This window comes from Protopterus annectens, chromosome 13.part0 (genome assembly GCF_019279795.1).
Source record: "Protopterus annectens isolate FY-2018-M chromosome 13.part0, PAN1.0, whole genome shotgun sequence".
Lineage (NCBI taxonomy): Eukaryota > Metazoa > Chordata > Ceratodontiformes > Protopteridae > Protopterus > Protopterus annectens.
Window position 1 is genome coordinate 165935329 of NC_056747.1, and position 18161 is coordinate 165953489.

Here is an 18161-nt window from a genome sequence, read left to right on the forward strand (position 1 = left end):
GGAGGGTAACCTGGACTGCAGCAGTGTATACACTCGAACATCTACATTTATGGTAGGTACAGAACTGTACTATGCTCATCATGTTACACTGCTGCAGTTATTACACTTGTGTAGAATCCCAAAGTTGAGGTAGTGTGGCTGGTTCTATAAGGCATTAGGGGTGGCTATAAGGCCCTGCAGCACTGCAGTGGTGAAGCCAGCTAGGGATTTAGAGTATAGAGGCAGATGATAATGCTTGGTGAAGGTATGTACAGAACTCCAAGTTGCTGCTTCCAAAATATCCTTGGTAGGTACTCCCCTGAGGTAGGCAGTTGAAGTGGCCGTTGCCCTGGTGGAGTGAGATCTAATGCTGCTAGGTACAGGATTTCCATGGTAATGTGTATCAGAAACATATACAATGACCTATCCATTTTGAAATAGTCTGTTTTGAAATGGCTTTTCCCTGTGCTCCTGCAGCATATGCTACCAATAATTGTTCAGATTTTCTGAAAGCTTCAGTTTTGTCCAAGTAGAAGCGCAACTGCCTGTGTATGTCCAAAGAGTGCAGTAGTCTCTCCCCTTTATTCTGTGGTTCAGGATAAAAAGTTGGCAGGTGAATAGTTTGGTTTAGAGCCACACTGGATACCACCTTTGGCATAAACGTAGGGTTAGTTCTTAAAGACACCCTGTCCTGGTGGAAAATGAGGAAAGGTTTCACTGCCATTAGTGCCTGTAATTCTGAAACTCTTCGTGCTGATGTTATTGCCAGGAGCAGAGCAGTTTTCCAAGAGATATATTTTAATTCTGCTGTGTTAGCTGGCTCAAAAGGAGGTAAAGTTAGTTTGTCCAAAACAAAGTTGAGGTCCCAAGTTGGAGTAGGTGCTCTACGGGGTGGTCTTATGTTTTTAGCCCCTCTGAGGTACTGTTTTAACAGAGGATTAGAGAAAATTGGTGGATCCGTGTTGTAATGAGCAGAGATGGCAGAGGCATGGATCTTGATGGATGAGAAGGAGAGGCCTTTGTCCAGCATCTCAGTTAAGTATTGTAGTATCTGAGGAATGTTTGGGACAAGAGGGTCAAGGCTGTGAGCTTGGTTCCAGGCACAGAATCTCTTCCATTTATCCAAATAGGCTTTCCTGGTACTAGGCCTTCTGGCCATCCAGAATGACATCCATAACAGCGTTGGAGAGAGGCATTGATTGCTTGACTAAGGAATCTTCCATGCAGCTAGGTTTAAGGTATTTAGCTGGCTGTGTAGTATTTGATTGTTGTGCTGAGTCAGCAGATGTGGGGTTTGAGGCAAAATCCAGGATGGTTGTGCCAAGCTCCTTAAGATTGGGTACCAGTGCTGGCGTGGCCAGTCTGGTGCAATCAGGATCATCTTTGGCTCTTCTTGCCTGGCTTTTATGAGTACCTTTGGCAGTAGAGGTAGTGGTGGGAAAGCGTATACTTGTAGGTTCTCCCAGCTGAATGAGAGGGCATCCACTTTCCATGCTTGTGGATGTTAACTCCTTGTGCCGAATTTTTGTAGCTGGCAGTTTATTTGGGATGCAAACAGATCTATGTCCGGGCTCCATCATTTCTGTGTTATCATTCTGAATATTTGTGGATTCAATTCCCATTTGTTGGGATCCATGATTTTTCTGCTTAAGTCGTCTGCCTGTGTGTTTTTTCTCTCCTGGCAGGAATTGTGCTTGCAGATGAACTTGAAGGTTTATAGCTGTGTTCCACAAGGTCATGGCTTGTCTGCATAGAGGGGGGGTAGGAGTGAGTGCCCCCTTGCTTGTTTATGTACCACATAACTGTGGTATTGTCTGTCTTTATCAGTAGTTGTCCTGAATGTAGCAGGTCCTTGAAAGCTATAAGGGCATTTTGTACAGTTAGCATCTCTTTTTGATTGATGTGAAGATGCCTTTGTTCTGCGGGCCACGTGCCCTGAAAACATTTGCCTGCCATGTGTGCTCCCCAGGTGTAATCCGATGCATCTGTTGTCAGTGTTTGCCTTTCTGTAGGTTGTGTAAAAGGCTGTCCCTTGTTGAGGTGACAAGCTTGAGCCCACCATTGAAACTCCTGTTGAAGGCAAGGGATTAGTGGTATAACTGTTTCCAAACTTTGACAGTGTTGAGACCATACATTCTTTAGGTACCATTGTAGTTTCCTCATATGCAGTCTGGCATATGGAATTAGTAGTATGCAGGATGCCATGTAACTCAAGGCCTGCAGAATTTTGTCTTGCAGGGAGTTGGGTCTTTGTTGCCATCAATGGAAAGTACTGTATCAGTTGTCCTTGCTTGTCTGGCATGAGATAAGCCATCTGGGCCGTTGTGTTCAAGCTGGCTTCAGTATACACATCATCCACATTATCTAACACTGGCGGAATAGCAAGGGGTCTGTGTTGAGGTAATAAAAGGAAGTCTCTGAGCCTTTTCTTGGATTCTGAGTAATCCTGGCCTTCCCAGTGGAAATGCTCCCTCATGGTATGTAGGGTTTCCCCAAAGGAGTAGTCCTCAGGCGGTGAGGCTGATGGAATTGATTCCATAGCATCAGAATCTTCATAAGGGGGTAAAGAGTATCCTAGGTCTGAGGATGACTCAGAAGAGATGGACACCTGGTCGGATGAGTCATAGTCTGCATCCTGTCTAGGCCTTTTATCAGGAGGGGGATGGGGTCCCCCTGATCAGAGTGATAAGGTCTTCGGCCACTTTGAGCATTTGTTTCTTAGGCATGGAGGCCTGCCCTGGAGAATGCTGCATTTGTTTCTTTGATTTTAAAGGAGGTTTAGACTTAGCTGAGGGTTTAATGCTTAACTGAGTAGGTCTGAAGACACCCTCTGAAGCTGTGGGTTGCTCAGCTACTCTGGATCCTTCTGAAAGGTTAGTCTCGGTAGGCTGAATAACTTGTGCGTCCGAAGGTCCAGCCATCTCCACGTGGGAGTCAGAGGCGGCCTGTGGTTCTACAGAAGCATTCATCAGGGGCTGCGAAGGCGCCTCACTGCAAACCGGAGAACCGGCGACCAGCCTAGAAGAGGCTTTGTCGTCAGTTTTGGGCCTCGGATGCCTATCCTTGTCTTTGCGCTTTTTGTGTATTCCGGTCGTCGGAAGTTCCGACGGCATGGTATAATTGAATTTTCTACCAAAATAATGTCGGGCAAAATAAAATCAAACTGACGTTTAATAGTGCGCTTGTTAAACCTAGCACAAAACCAACAACCAGGGACGTCGTGGTCTGGGCCTAAGCATGGGATATAATAGGAATAGAAATCCTTATGAGGTATTTGCTTCCCACAAGAAATACAGTTATTAACTTTTACTGACATTGGTCTAAGGCAAGAAAAAGTTTCCCCAAGGGGGTACTTAGCTTTGTAGAAGACTTTGGTTCTGGATTTGGAATGAAAATCTCAGGAGACGGCCGACCGGCACTTGCGAACTGCTTTTGCTTCGGGCACCGCGCGGCAAGAAAGACTGAAGAAAATGGCGTTGGCTGTATCTTATATATCCCTGTCGCACTGACGTCAGGGAGGAGGCGACAGCAACCGACGCCGGACCAAGACTTTGGAACTCAGGCCGACTCGGGAACCGCCTGACGGCAGGATAACCCAAGTGTAATGACTGCAGCAGTTTAACACGATGAACATCTCCCTGCCTTTGGAGTGGAAGTTGTCCACTGTTTGGTTCTTTGCTGTCCCTGGGATAGGATTCTGGGTGGTCTGTCCCTGCAAGGCTTACCTTGCCCCTGTCTGCTAGGTGCAGGAAAGCACCAGTGTTTAAGGGAAAATTCCTGCTGAATCTAGAAGGTTGTACCTGAAGGAAATATTTTACTGTTTGCATAGATTTTGCTTGGTCTTCCATCTTTTTAAGTACCTCTTCTGCTTTTACTCCAAACAAGCGGTCCTTATCTAAGGGTGCATCAAGTAATTTAGATTTGACATGATCAGGGAGAGGTTGTTCCTTCAACCATGCATGTTCTCCTAATGATGGATCATCACACTGCTGCCCTGCTTCAGGCTTCTAGGGCGTCATTTCCACAGTGTAGAGAGCATTTAGCCACTTGACAAGTAGAGTGCAGTAAATCTGCTAACTCTTTAGAATTGGCAGAGTCAGGAAAGGTTGAAATCTTTTGTTTTAATAGTTCCAAAGGGTGGTGTTGATATTTTAACACGTGGAACTGGCAATTGAGTGCTCTGATAGCGAAGGTTGCAGAGGTGTACACTTTTTTACCCCATCTGTCCAGAGCTCTGTAGTCCTTGTCAGGAGTAGGATTCTTTGCAGAACATGCCTTAGCTCCTTTTGGTCCCTGTGTAATGACCTCAGGGTCTGCAGCAGGATTTCTGTACAGGTATTTGTGAGAATCAGGTACACTGCAATACCAGTCAGGTTTTCTGGGAGCAGGTGGGAGGGCGTCAGGATTTAAGCTAGATTCCTGGAAAACATCAACCACCTCTAAGTTAGGGGGGATAGCAAAGGGTCTGTGTGCTGGGGCAGGTCTAGAAACTATGTCTTTTCTTAGGGGAAAGTCTTGGGATTCCCAGTGGAAATGTTCCCTCAGGGTATGAAGGTTTTCCCCAAAAGAAAGGTCTTCTAGTGGGAAGGCAGAAGGGATGAATTCCTCAGCATCTGAATCCTCATAAGCAGTAAGAGGTTGTTCCTCTTCCAACTCTGAAAAATCAGACTATTCAGAATCCTGTTGTCAGCATTTCATGGAAAGGGTCCCTTTTCCTTTTAAAAGGTGCAGCCCAACTACCCCTGATAAGGGTGATAAGATCCTCTGCCACTTTAAGCATTTCAACTTGGGGTGGTGGAGCAGGGGTAAAATGGTGGCTACAGGTATTTTTCCTCAGAGTGGCCTTGCTTCTCGGTCTAAGAGTACCCATCAGTCAGAGAGAAATGGTAGTCTAAGGGAGAGGACATTGTTTTTTGTCTAGATTCGGTACTATGAAAAACCTCCTTAGAAGCCAGTGCCTGCATTGCGGCTGCAGACCCAACCAAGGCAGACACAACCAAAAGCTCAAAAGATGAAGATTTCTGCGGCATACCGGACACCGAAACGGTCTCAGTAGAGGTCTGCGAAGGTAACAAATCAGGTATCAGGGGCTGCGAAGGTGCCTCAATAAATTCCAGACAACCTGCTTGGCGGTAGAGTCGTCGGAAGGCTTAGCCTTGTGTCGTCTGTCTCTATCTTTATCCTTACCTTTTTTTCAGAATGTCTACGGTTTGTTGGCTGACTGACACCACTTTGAAATGCGAAGACAGAAGACAAATACCTGGCTACAAAAAGAGCTCTACAACGAATGGTTCTTGTGTTAAAGAGGGCACAGAACCAGCAATGGGGGACGTCATGGTCTGGGCCTAAACAAGTGATGCAGTATGAATGGAAGTCTCGGTGTGGTATTTGCTTTCCACAGGCGAGACAATTAACTTTTTCAGACATCTGTTCATGCAAGGAAAAAGGATCCCTAACGGGGTACTTAGCTTTAGACGTTTTCAGCGGTAATTCAAACTCTGGTAGCGACCGTCCAGCACACTTGCTGTTTCTGCTACAGGCTCCACGGCAAGAAAGACTGATGTAATGGTGTCGGTTGCCTTCCTTTATAGCACTGACTACCTGATGTCAGCCACAAGCTGACGCAGAAAAACACTGACACTGGTATTTGGGCCGGCCGAGGGCTACCACAGCAGGGATAACCAACAGGTGATAACTGCAAAAGTGAAACGCGAAGAACATCAAGGTGGCTTAAGACTATCTGATTTCAAGGGATACTTTAGAGCTACACAGTTAAGCCTCATAAATGTAGATGGTTATAATTCAAATTAGAAAGGGAGGATGACTATAATGAAGCAGGTGGGGGGGGTTCCAAGAAATAAAGACAGTGGGATTTTAGAAGCAGAGCCTTAAGGAGAATAATAACCATACAGAATATTACACAAAGTAGCAGAAAGAATTCTAAATAATAAGCCAGTAACCGGAAGTAGAATTTGCCAACAAGGATGACTGTAATTAGGGATACAGAAAAATTGGTGGGAGAGGGATGGAATTTACTGGAGAAAGGTGGCAAGTATTGGCAGCTAATAACTATACAGGAAAATGTAATAGAGAGAGAGATGAGGCCAATATGATGTTTGGTCTACTTTCCGTACTAGGGCATCAGAGTATGTGCAAAGAAAAATGGATATGGGAATCTTAAGTGACCTGCTCTGGTAGAGTTTTTAGTTGAACCTAGAAAAGGAACTACTGTTAAAGGATAAATAGTAGGAATATAAAATGCTGCATGATAGAAAATATTGGGAAGAGAGAGTAGGAAAGCAATTTACAAGAGCACACACGGTGAACATATGCATCCTAGGTATGCAACAAAGTCCAGAAGGTTTAGGATCTTTGCTTGGATGTGTTTGCAAAGATCCTATGTTTATATACCCCTAGAAGACTTCAATGAATTTTTCCTCAGGTAGAAGGCTAACGTTGGAGATGTGATGGGGACAAAAAGGATACCTGGGAACATACATTTTTGGAGCATAATGACTTGGCAGATTTTAATAAGTCCCTACAGAGTACTAGAAAGACTGGGTGAACAAACATCTATAACTAAACAAATGACTGAGCTGGAGCATATGATGTCAATTACCTAGACATACTAAGGCCTTATTAATTTTAATTCTGTTGGGTGTCAAAAAAGCAGTTACTAGAAAATGGAAATCAAATTTGAACCATTGATTATAAAAGAGATAAAGAAGTGGAGGATAGATCTTTAAAAAAAGTGAAGGAGAAAATTAAACAGAAATAAAAGGAAATTGTGGGAACAATACATGCATAATAATGTTCAGGAGTGAGGTTTATGGGGAGGCAGCAATTTATATGATACTGGACTGACGATAGTTACAAGGAAAGAAAAAATATATGATATATGTAAACAGAAAAATGTAAACATGGTTTGTTTCTGTTAATGTATGTTTGCCTACTTTGCAAATTATAATTTAATAAAAGTGTTTAAAAGAAAACGGACCATTATAATTTGTCAATGCAAAAGCGCTGCACTGAAGGTGACAGTTGAAAACATGGTATCAAACACCCATCTGCCACTAACATGCTGTGATAATAACAAACATACCACATTACATTCATTACATTTAACTTCACTTTCCAGTTAGGAGGACAAGTTTGATTTTACCAAACCTGCAGCAACCTTCTCATACAAAAGACCAACATGAAACAAATCTGCTGGCACACATGATCAGGTTTACAATCTTGTTTCTTTTTCTTCAGTTAAACATTTTACTACTTTACTGCAATTTACAGTAAGAAAAACAAGTTTCTTTATTATCTACAGAAAAGGAAAGCTAATTTGGGTTAGCTGTATCATACAAGCAAATTTAATGGTCCAACAGACATCTTCCACTAGTATGTATGTATGTTCATATTAACTAAGCATCGCTGGTGTCTGGCCAGCTGATATTTTAGCACTGTTTAGTCTAACAGAGAAGTGGGGAAAAAAACTTACTGCTTTTTGGTAGATGGAAGGAAACCAACCATTTCCATAGCCTGTTTCAGTCTTTCAAAGTCATGTCTGAGATCTTCTCCGTCATCAATGGCAAAATTTGGCTAGGAATTGTAAAAATAAAAGTCATTTAGTGATTTACAGTATAACAGGTACCAATGAAAAACTAATCTTTGTATGCTTCCCCTGCAAACAAGGAGGGTTTTTTTTTTTTTTTGAGAACACTAACTTGTTACATATTCGCCTGATCAAGGTTTGTTTGCTACATGCTACAACTGCTTTGCCACACATTTACCCACCTCCCCTACCAAGTCCACCACCCAGGGACTCACACACACAAGTTCCACAGAACAAGTACATTTTTTTTTTTATTTAGTTCATATAAACAGTTAGGGGTCAAACTTCTGTGTTGATGGTCTCCTAAAATTCTTCCTACTAACAGATTCCTCAACCAAACTCTTAGGAGTTATAACAGATAATAACCTTAAGTTTGATCTGCATATCAATAAAACTATTAAAACAGTTAATAAAAAACTTGGCTCACTATATAGGATCAAGCCCTTCCTAACACCATTAGCCAGAACTGTAATTGCTCATACATATCTACTCTCCACCCTCCTCTGTGCTTCCCCTCTATTTACAAACCTCAGCAAAACTGACCTTAATAAACTGTCTAGCAGCTACAATTACATTGCTAGATTTGCTACCGATGCAGCCTGCAAGACTCATCACTGTCATAATGTAAATCTACTAGGATGGCTTGAACTGCTTAACCTACTTCAGGTTAACCAACTAATAGTTGCACACAAGATCATCTACCAACCAGATAATACACCCGTGCTTAAAAACCTCATCACCCCCTACAGTAACCTTAGTGCACTTTGTTCATCTGAAAGACTACTAGTTCAAACTCTCAAATCCAACAACACAGCCAGTAAATCTCTATTTGCTAACTCTGTTGACAAAACCTGGAATTCTCAAGTAAGGACTGCAGCAATGTGAGATGAAGAACATCCTCATCACCCCCTACATTAACCTTAGTGCACTTTGTTCATCTGAAAGACTACTAGTTCAAACTCTCAAATCCAACAACACAGCCAGTAAATCTCTATTTGCTAACTCTGTTGACAAAACCTGGAATTCTCTTCCTGCTAATCTTACATCTGAACTCTCTCTACCTCCGTTCAAGGAAAGTCTGACTCAGTTCTTTAAAAAACGATGGCTATGTCCTTGCCCTAATCCAGACCAACTCAAACCATCATTCGTGTGCACATGGAGGAAATCTGCCTACACTTTGCTTCTTAACTTATACATCCTATAATCTCCTTGGATCTACCACCAGGTCAGCCTACTTGGCATTCAATACCCTATCATTCTAAAGAATGTCTAGAATTTTCCATCTAAGTAAAAATGTAATAATTTGTTTGTGCAAAATCTTACTTGTGTTTATTTTGTGTTTTAAATTGTAAAAATGTTAAGTTTGTTGAATGTGTTTTTTGGAGCTTTTCTCCCAGGCCTCCTCTGAAAATGGACATGTATCCAGTCAGACTAACTCGGTAAACAAATGTAAAATAATAAATAAAAAATAAACTACCTACAGCAAAAGTGTGGGAAAGTACAGTTGTGCACACTTACCATAAATGTAGATGTTAGAGTGTATTCACTGTTGCTGTCATTACATTTGGGTAATCCTGCTGGCAGGTTGCCCTCAGTCGGCCTGAATTCCAAAGTCTTGGGTCCTGCGTTGGCTGCTGTCGCCCCTCTTCCCTGACGTCAGGTCGTCAGGGGTATAAAAGAAGGAGCAGATGCCATTTTCTTTAGTTTTTCTTGCCCCAGATGTCAGGTGCCCCCTAAAAGGCTAGCCAAAATTTATATCTATATATAAAAATGACATGCACCAAAACTTTACCTTCATCTGCAAGCAAATACACCACATAGGTTGTATAAATCAGAGAAAAGGAGATAGGTTCCATCAGAAGAAAAGGGGGATGGTGGGTGGGTAACCTGGACTGCAACAGTGAATACACTCTAACATCTACATTTATGATAAGTGTACACAACTGTACTACGTTCTTCGTATTTCACTGTTGCAGTCATTACATTTGAGTGGAGTCCCAAAGCTATGGTTGGGAGGCTGGAGCTAAACAGCATTATGAGCGGCTATGAGACCCGCAGAACTGCAGTGGCAAAGCCTTCCCTGGATTTAGAGTGGAGTGGCAGATGATAGTGCTTTGTAAAGGTGTGCACTGAACTCCAAGTAGCTGCCTCTAAAATGTCCTTGGTTGGTACTCCCCTGAGAAAGGCTGCTGAAGTGGCTGCAGCACTGGTGGAATGTGGCCTAATGCCCTTAGGCACTGGCTTGCCATGGAATAAGTAGCAGAAATGAATACAGTGGCCTATTCACTTTGAAATAGTCTGATTTGAGATAGCCTTTCCTTGTGATCCTGCAGCATATGCCACTAGTAATTGATCCTTCTTTCTGAAAACTTTGGTTCTGTCCAAGTAGAATCTAAGCTGTCTGTGTACGTCCAAAGAATGCGGAATCCTTTCCCCCTTGTTCTGTGGATTTGGATAAAAAAGTTGGCAGATGAATGGTTTGGTTAAGAGCTACACTGGACACCACTTTAGGGATAAATGTTGGGTTTGTCCTCATGGAGACCCTGTCCGGATAAAAAATGATAAAAGGTTCCACAGCCATGAGTGCTTGCACCTCTGAAACTCGCCTTGCAAAAGTTATTGCTAGGAGCAGAGCTGTTTTACAAGATAAAAACTTTATATCAGCAGTAGCAGCTGGCTCAAAAGGAGGCAGGGTGAGTTTTTCCAAGACACAGTTGACGTCCCCATGCAGGCATTGGTGATCTCCTTGGAGGCCTTAAATTTTTGGCTCCTCTGAGGTACTGTTTTAATAAGAGATGAGAAACTATTGGTGGCTCTGCATTGTAATGAGCCGAAATGGCAGAGGCATGAATTTTAATAGATGAGAAAGACAGGCCTTTGTCCAGCATCTCAGTTAAGTATTGTAAAATCTGAGGAATATTTGGCACAGCTGTATCTGTTCCTTGTGCCTGGTTCCAAGCACAGAATCTATCCTATTTTCCAGCATAAGATTTTCTAGTACTAGGCCTTCTGGCTTCCAAAATGACATCCATCACAGCTTTGCTGAGAGGTGTGTTTTGTATGACTACATTATCCGCCATGCTGCCAGGTTTAAAGTCCTGAGTTGGCTGTGCAGGATCTGATTGTTTTGCTGGGACAGTAGATGAGGTACTTGAGGTAAGGTCCAAGCTGGGCATTGAGACAAGCTCCTTAATATTGGGTACCAGTGTTGGCGGGGTCAGTCTGGGGCAATCAGTATCATCTTTGGCTTCTCCTGTCTGATTTTTAGGAATACCTTGGGGAGGAGAGGCAGAGGTGGAAAGGCATATACTGATAGGTTTTTTCCAGCTGAAGGATAGGGTGTCCACTTTCCATGCTTGTCTGTGATAAATCCCTGTGCAGAATCTTCTTAGTTGGTAGTTGTGAGGGGAGGCAAATAGATCTATGTCCGTGCATCCCCATTTCCTTGTAATCATGCTGAAGACTTGTGGATTCAGCTGCCACTTGTGGGGATCCATGAGGTTTCTGCTTAGTTCGTCTGCCAGAGTATTTTTCCTTCCTGGCAGGAATTGTGCCTGCAGATGTACTTGGTAAGTCAATGCTGTGTCCCACAAAGTCATGGCTAGTCCGCAAAGGGGGTAAGAATGTGTGGCCCCTGCTTGTTTATATACCAAATGACTGTGGCGTTGTCTGTCTTTATCAGTAGTTGTCCTGGATGAAGTACGTCCTTGAGGCTGTCAGGGCATTTTGTACAGCTAGCATCTCTTTTTTATTGATATGTAGATGCATTTGGTTTGAGGTCCATGTGCCCTGAATGCATCTTCCTGCCATGTGGGCCCCCCCTGGCATAATCTGATGCATCCGTTGTTAGTGTCTGCCTGGCTGGGGGTAATGTGAATGGCTGTCCCTTGTTTTGGTGACAAGCCTTTGCCCACCATCGAAACTCCTGTTGCAGGCAGAGAATGAGAATAATTATAGTTTCATGGCTGTGACAATGTTGAGTCCAAACACTTTTTAGGTACCATTGAAGTTTCCTCGATGTAGTCTTGCATATGGAATTAGTAGGATGCAGGATGTCATGAAGCCCAAAGCCTGCAGAATGTTTCTAGCAGATAACTGGGCCTTTGTTGCTAACAATGTGAAATAGATAGTCAGTTGCCTTTGTTTGTCTGGAGTGAGATAAGCCATCTGGGCAGTTGTATTTAAGCTTGCACCCAGGAATATTATCTCTTGAGAGGGTACTAAGCTTTGATTTCTTTTCGCTGACTGTGTACCCTAGGCATGTTAGAAGTTTTTTCACAAACGCCAGATGTTGTAGAAGAATGCGCTTGTTCTCTGCTTGAATTAGACAATCGTCCAAGTAAGGATATATCTGTATTCCTCTGTCTGCAGAATGCAATTACTGGTGCCAGGCACTTTGTAAAGACCCTGGGCACAGTTAGATAAGCCAAAGGGCAGTGCAGAGAAGCTAGCCTTGAATCTGAGGTATCTTCTGCATATTTGTCTGATTGGGACATGCAGGTATGCCTCTTTTAGGTCTAAAGTTATAAGCCAAGCGTTCTTGCCCAGCATGGGCAGAAGCTGCTGCAAAGTCAACATTTGGAATTTTGGTATATCCAGGAATGTGTTCAGAATAGATAGGTCCAGTATTGGCCTCCAGGCCTTGTCCTTTCTAGGTACCAAGAACAGTCTTGAGTAAAATCCTTGTCCCCGCTCTTGCTCTGACACTTGTTGAATGGCCCTCATGTCCACGAGGGATGAGACTTGTTTTTGTGCCTCTGCCCATTGATTTTTTGGCAGATCTGGCCAGCCGTTTGCCTTTGGCAGGGTATGGAAATGGAACTTGTAGCCTTGTGACACGATATTTAGAACCCACTTGTCCTGGGTTATAATGTGCTAATTTTGAGAAAAAAGTGCTAATTTTCCCCCTAAGGGTGCTGCCAGGAAATAAGTGCTTGGAGCAGGCAAGGGAAAGTCATTGGGACTGTTTCCTGTAAGGTTGAGATTTGTCTTCTCCACTTTTGGAGGTAGAAGCACCCCATTGCTTTGGCCTGTATGAACCTTGCGCCTGGGTTCTGCCTTTTGGGCATCTGGATCTGCCCCTTTGAGGTCTGTCTGACACAGGAAAGGAACAATTCTTTGTAGGCCAGTGTCTACTAAACCTTGGTGGCTGTACTTGTAAAAAATCTGACAGTTTGCATAGATTTAGCTTTGTCCTCCATTTTCTTTAACACCTCTTCTGCCTTAACACCAAACAAAGAATCATGCTGTAAAGGTGCATCTAATAATTTAACTTTGACATGATCAGGCAGATTTTGTTCCTTTAACCAAGCATGCATCCTAATTACAGAACCCGTGACTAGTCTGTGGCCCTGCAGGAGGCCTCCAGAGAATCAAAACCACATTGCAAAGTTGTTCAGCTGTATGCAATAAATCCTGCTTTTCTTTGTTTTCATCACAGAGTTTAACAACATTTTCTGTTTAAGTAATGCCATGACATGCTGCTATTTAAGCATATACACTGACAGTTTAAGGCCCTTATAGCCAAGGTAGCAGATGTGTAAACCTTTTTTCCCCCATCTATCCAGTGCCCTTGAGTCTCTGTCTGAGGGGGTAGGGTTTTTTGCAGCAGAAGCCCTAACCCCTTTAGGACCCTGTGAAATGGTTTCTGGGTCTGCAGCAGGGTTTTTGAAAAGGAATTTGAGAGTCAGGAACCCTTTAGTATCAGTCAGGCTTAACAGGTGCTGGAGGTAAGGAGTCAGGGGTCAGACTAGACTCTGAAAAAGTACAGTTTTGTGCCTACCATAAATGTAGATGTCCGATAGATATGCAACTGCAGTCATAACATATGGGTTGTCCTGCCTCAGGCAGCCCTCGGTCGGCCGGATTCCAAAGTCTGGGTCCGACGTCGGCTGATGTCGCATTTCTCTCCGATGTCAGAGCGGCTGGAGTATATAAGCATCAGCCGACACCATCTTCTTCAGTGTTTCTTGCCCCAGATGCCAGGTGCCCTCCAATGAAGGCTGTAATCAAATTGGAAGACAAAAATAGGTTTCCAGACAATAAATAAGCAATAAACAGATACACCATAACAGATATCCCCAGCTAAGGATAACAGGGAGAGGAGTGGACCCAAGGCATAGAGGGGAAGGAGGGAGGGAAAACCCGACTGCAGTTTCATATCTATCGGACATCTACATTTATGGTAGGTACAAAACTGTACTATGTCCTTCAAGAATGCAACTGCAGTCATAACATATGGGTTGAATACCATAGCTTAGCTGGGGGAGGTGGTATGCTCTAGGAAAAGGATGGTGTAGCTATCAATCCCTGCAGGACTGCCGAAGCAAAACCTGCTCTGATCTGGAATATAAAGGGAGGTTGTAGTGTTTGGAAAATGTATGCATGGAGCTCCATGTGGCAGCTTCTAGAACGTCTTTTGTAGGCACCCCTCTTAAAAAGGCTGTAGAGGTGGCTGTAGCTCTGGTGGAGTGTGGTCTGACATTGGCTGGCACACTCTTTCCATGGAAGGAATAACAGAATCTGATGCAATGTCCAATCCATTTTGAAATTGTCTGTTTGGAAATTGCTTTTCCTTGTATTCCAGGGGCATAAGCTACAAAAAGCTGATCAGACTTCCTACTGGTCTTGGTTCTGTCTAGGTAGTAGCGAAGTTGTCTGTGTATGTCCAAGGTATGCAACAGTCTTTCCCCTTTGTTCTCAGGATTGGGAAAGAAAGTAGGCAGGTGAATTGCTTGATTTAAAGAAACCCTGGATACCACTTTTGGCAGAAAAGTAGGGTTGGTTCGTAGAGAGACCCTGTCTCTGTGAAAAGTTATGAACGGTGGTATTGCCATTAAGGCCTGTAATTCCGAAACCCTTCTTGCTGAGGTTATGGCCAGCAGGAAAGCTGTCTTCTAGGAAAGAAATTGTAACTCCACAGAAGCTGCTGGCTCGAAGGGAGGTAAAGTCAATTTTTCTAGGGCAAAATTGAGGTCCCAAGCTGGTACTGGTGCCTTTCTTGGGGGTTTTATATTCTTGATTCCTCTAAGAAATTGCCTTAGCAAAGGATGTGAAAACACAGGTGGATCAGTGTTGTATCTGGCTGAGATAGCTGAAGCATGTATTTTTATGGAAGAGTATGAGAGTCCGTTATGTAACATATCTGCCAAGTATTCCAGAATGAGAGGGATGCTCAAAAGTGATGCATCATGACCCTTGTTGGTATTCCAAATGCTGAATCTCTTCCATTTGGCTGAGTAAGCCTTTCTGGTGGATGGTCTGCGGGCTTCTGTTAGTATCCGCTGAACTTCCTTGGAGAGAGGTAAATTGTGGTTATTTATGGGATTTCCCAAGCTGTTAGCTGTAGAATCTGGATGTTGGGATGAATAGTCCTGAAGTTGTGTTGAGGCCATTGTGGAAGGGCCCACGTTTTGTTGTGACATATGCTCCGTAGTAGTGGGTACCAGTGTTGTCTTGGCCAGTCTGGAGCTATTAGGATCCCCTTCGGTTGCTCTGCCTTGATCTTTAATAACACTGTGGTCATCAGTGGCAGGGGTGGAAATGCATAAATTATTAGGGAGTTCCAGTTGAATAAGAGGGCATCTACTTTCCATGCTTGTGGATGATATGTCCTTGAGCAGAACTTTTGTAAGTGATGATTGATGTGGGAGGCAAATAGGTCCACGTCCGGCCTGTCCCATGCCGAGGTGAGTCGTATAAAGATGTCTGGATGTAGCCTCCATTCGTGGGGGTCCAGAAAATTCCTGCTTAGACTGTCCGCCAGAACATTGTCTTTGCCTGGAACAAACTGGGATTGTAGCTGTATGTTTAGACCCAGTGATTTTTTCCCAAAGATTCATTGTCAGTCTGCAAAGGGGGTAAGAATGAGTGCCCCCCTGCTTGTTTATGTACCACATCACAGTGGTGTTGTCTGTCCGTATTAGTAGGTGGCCTTGTTGAAGTTGTTGTCTAAAGGCCTCGATGGCATGCATTACTGCTAGCATTTCTTTCTGGTTGATATGCAGATGTGTTTCCTTTGGGGACCATTGCCCTTGAATACATCTGCCCTACATGTGCACCCCCCATCCAAGGTCTGAGGCGTCTGTGGTCATTGTCTGTGTTATCTGAGGTTTTTTGAACGACATGCCTGTGTTTAACTGGCTTACTGTGGCCCACCATAGAAATTCCTTTTGTAGACATGGAATGAGTGGAATAATTGCTTCTAGGTTGTTGCTGTGTTGAGACCATAAGCTTTTTAAGTACCATTGAAGCTTTCTCATGTGTAGTCTTGCTGGTGGGACCAAGAGAATGCAGGATGCCATGTAACCCAGGGCCTGTAGGAAACTCCTTGCAGTCATCTGAGTGAGCTTTGCTAAACTTTTGAAGTAATGAGTTAACTTCTTTTGCTTGTCTTCTGTCAGGTAAGCCATTTGAGAGGCTGTGTCTAGTTTGGCTCCTAAGAAGGTTATTTGCTGGAATAGCTGAAGTCTTGACTTTTGAAAGTTGAATGTGTATCCCACAGCCTGTAGCAAGTGTATGACATAATCCAAGTTTTTTGTCAAGGTTAGTTTGTTGTCCGCTTGTATGAGGCAATCGTCCAGGTACGGGTAGATTTGAATCCCCTGGAACCTGCAATGAGCAATTACTGATGCCAGGCATTTCGTGAATACTCTGGGCGCAGTAGATAAGCCAAATGGCAATGCTGAGAATTGATAATGCTCTGGCCCTGCAAGAAATCTGAAGTATCTTCTGCAGCTGTGTCTGATAGGGACATGCAGGTATGCCTCCTTGAGGTCCAGAGTAATCAGCCAAGACCCCTTGCCCAGCATGGGAAGGAGTTGCTGTAAAGTCAGCATTTTGAACTTTGGTACTATGAGAAAAGTGTTTAGAGCGGACAAGTCCAGTATTGGTCTCCATTGAGTTTCTTTTCTTGGAACAAGGAACAGTCTTGAATAAAACCCCTGACCTTGTTCTTGTTGTGGAACTTTTTCTATTGCTTTGATCTGAGCAAGCAGAGAAATTTGCTTGATAGCCTCTGCCCTCTGATTTTGTGGAAGGTTTGGCATGCCTTGTTTTCTTGGCAAGGTATGAAAGTGGAACCAGTAACCGTGGTCTATAATGTCCAGTATCCATTTGTCTTTTGTCAGTTTGTGCCAATTTCTTGAAAACAGAGATAACTTTCCGCCCAAAGGAGCTTCTGTTTGCTCCTTGGTCAGCGGAAGTAGAGGAAAGTCATTGAGCTTGTCCCTGGGAGGCAGGAGAAACCCGTGTCACTTCTTTGGTTTGCTGGTTGCCATTGTCGTCCCCTGTAGGATCCTCTGTATTGCCCTCTTCCTCGGCACGCCTGTTTTACCCCTTTGAAATCTTTCAGGATTAGGAAAGGACCAGTTTTAGAAGGCCAGTTCCTGCTGAATCTGGGCTGAACCTGGAGGAAATCTTTGACTGTCTGTACTGACTTAGCTTTTTCCTCAATGGACTTTAACACATCTTTAGCATTAGCACCAAAAAGCTTGTTCTTTTCCAAGGGTGCATCAAGAAGTTTTGCCTTAACATGATCTGGTAAAGGTTGTTCTTTTAGCCATGCATATCTACGAATGACCGCCCCTGTCATAGCTGCCCTACATGAAGCCTCCAATGCATCATATCCACATTGCAAAAAATGATTGCTAACTTGCTGAGAATTATGCACAGCCTCCTGCAAAGACTTCCTATCTAAAGGTTCAGGAGAGGCCAAGCTTTGCTGTAAATCATCTAACAGGAAATCCTGATATTGAAACACGTGAAAGAGACAATTGAGAGCTCTCATAGATAAAGTAGTGGAGGTGTAGACCTTCTTCCCCCATCTCTCTAAGGACCTTGCTTCCCTGTCGGAAGGCAAGGGATTTTTGGATGTGGTAGCTGAAACCCCTTTAGGCCACTGGGAAATTGTTTCTAAATCAACAGCATGGGCCCTAAATAAATGAGAATTGGTTTCTGGAACCCTATAGTATCTGTCAGGCTTGACAGGAGCAGGAGGAAGAGTATCAGGGGTAACACTGGAGTCAGAGTATAAATCATCCAAAACATCAAGCACAGGAGGTATAGCTAGGGGTCTGTGTTGAGGCTTTTTGAAGAAGGTTCGAAGGCGCTTTCTGGAATCAGAAAATTCCTGGCCTTGCCACTTAAAATGCTCCCTCATGGAATGCAGAACTTCCCCAAAAGAAATATCCTCAGGAGGGGAGGCCGAGGGAATGGAGTCCTCTGCATCTGAATCCTCATAGGCCTGGAAGGGCTCTTCCTGGCTTTCAGTGGGAACAGAGTCCTCAGAATCTTCATCTCAGGGCAGAGGGTCAGGGGGTTCAACCCTGGGCCTCTTTTCAGGAGGAGGCTGGGATCCTCCCTCAGGATGGGCCTGGGAGCCTCTGATCAGAGAAATTAAATCTGCGGCCATGGACATGATCTGAGTTTCAGGAGTAGTCCGAGGTAAGTTTTTTGCAGTAAGATGTTTGGACTTGCTGGCTGCCTTGGCACGTGTGTAGGCCTTGATAGACATGGGAGACCTAGCCGCTCCACGTGCAGGAGTTACCTTACCAACAGCAATGGTCTCGGGCATTTC

General features: G+C 43.8%; 1 protein-coding gene across 1 annotated transcript in view; it reads right to left on the minus strand.

Moving 5' to 3' along the window:
• Positions 1-18161, minus strand: part of MYO9B (myosin IXB) — a 1188949-nt gene that overhangs the window by 1118458 nt on the left and 52330 nt on the right. The window contains exon 4 of the mRNA XM_044054768.1: positions 7472-7572. Coding sequence (XP_043910703.1) covers positions 7472-7572 — 101 coding nt within the window. The remainder of the gene's footprint in view (positions 1-7471; positions 7573-18161) is intronic.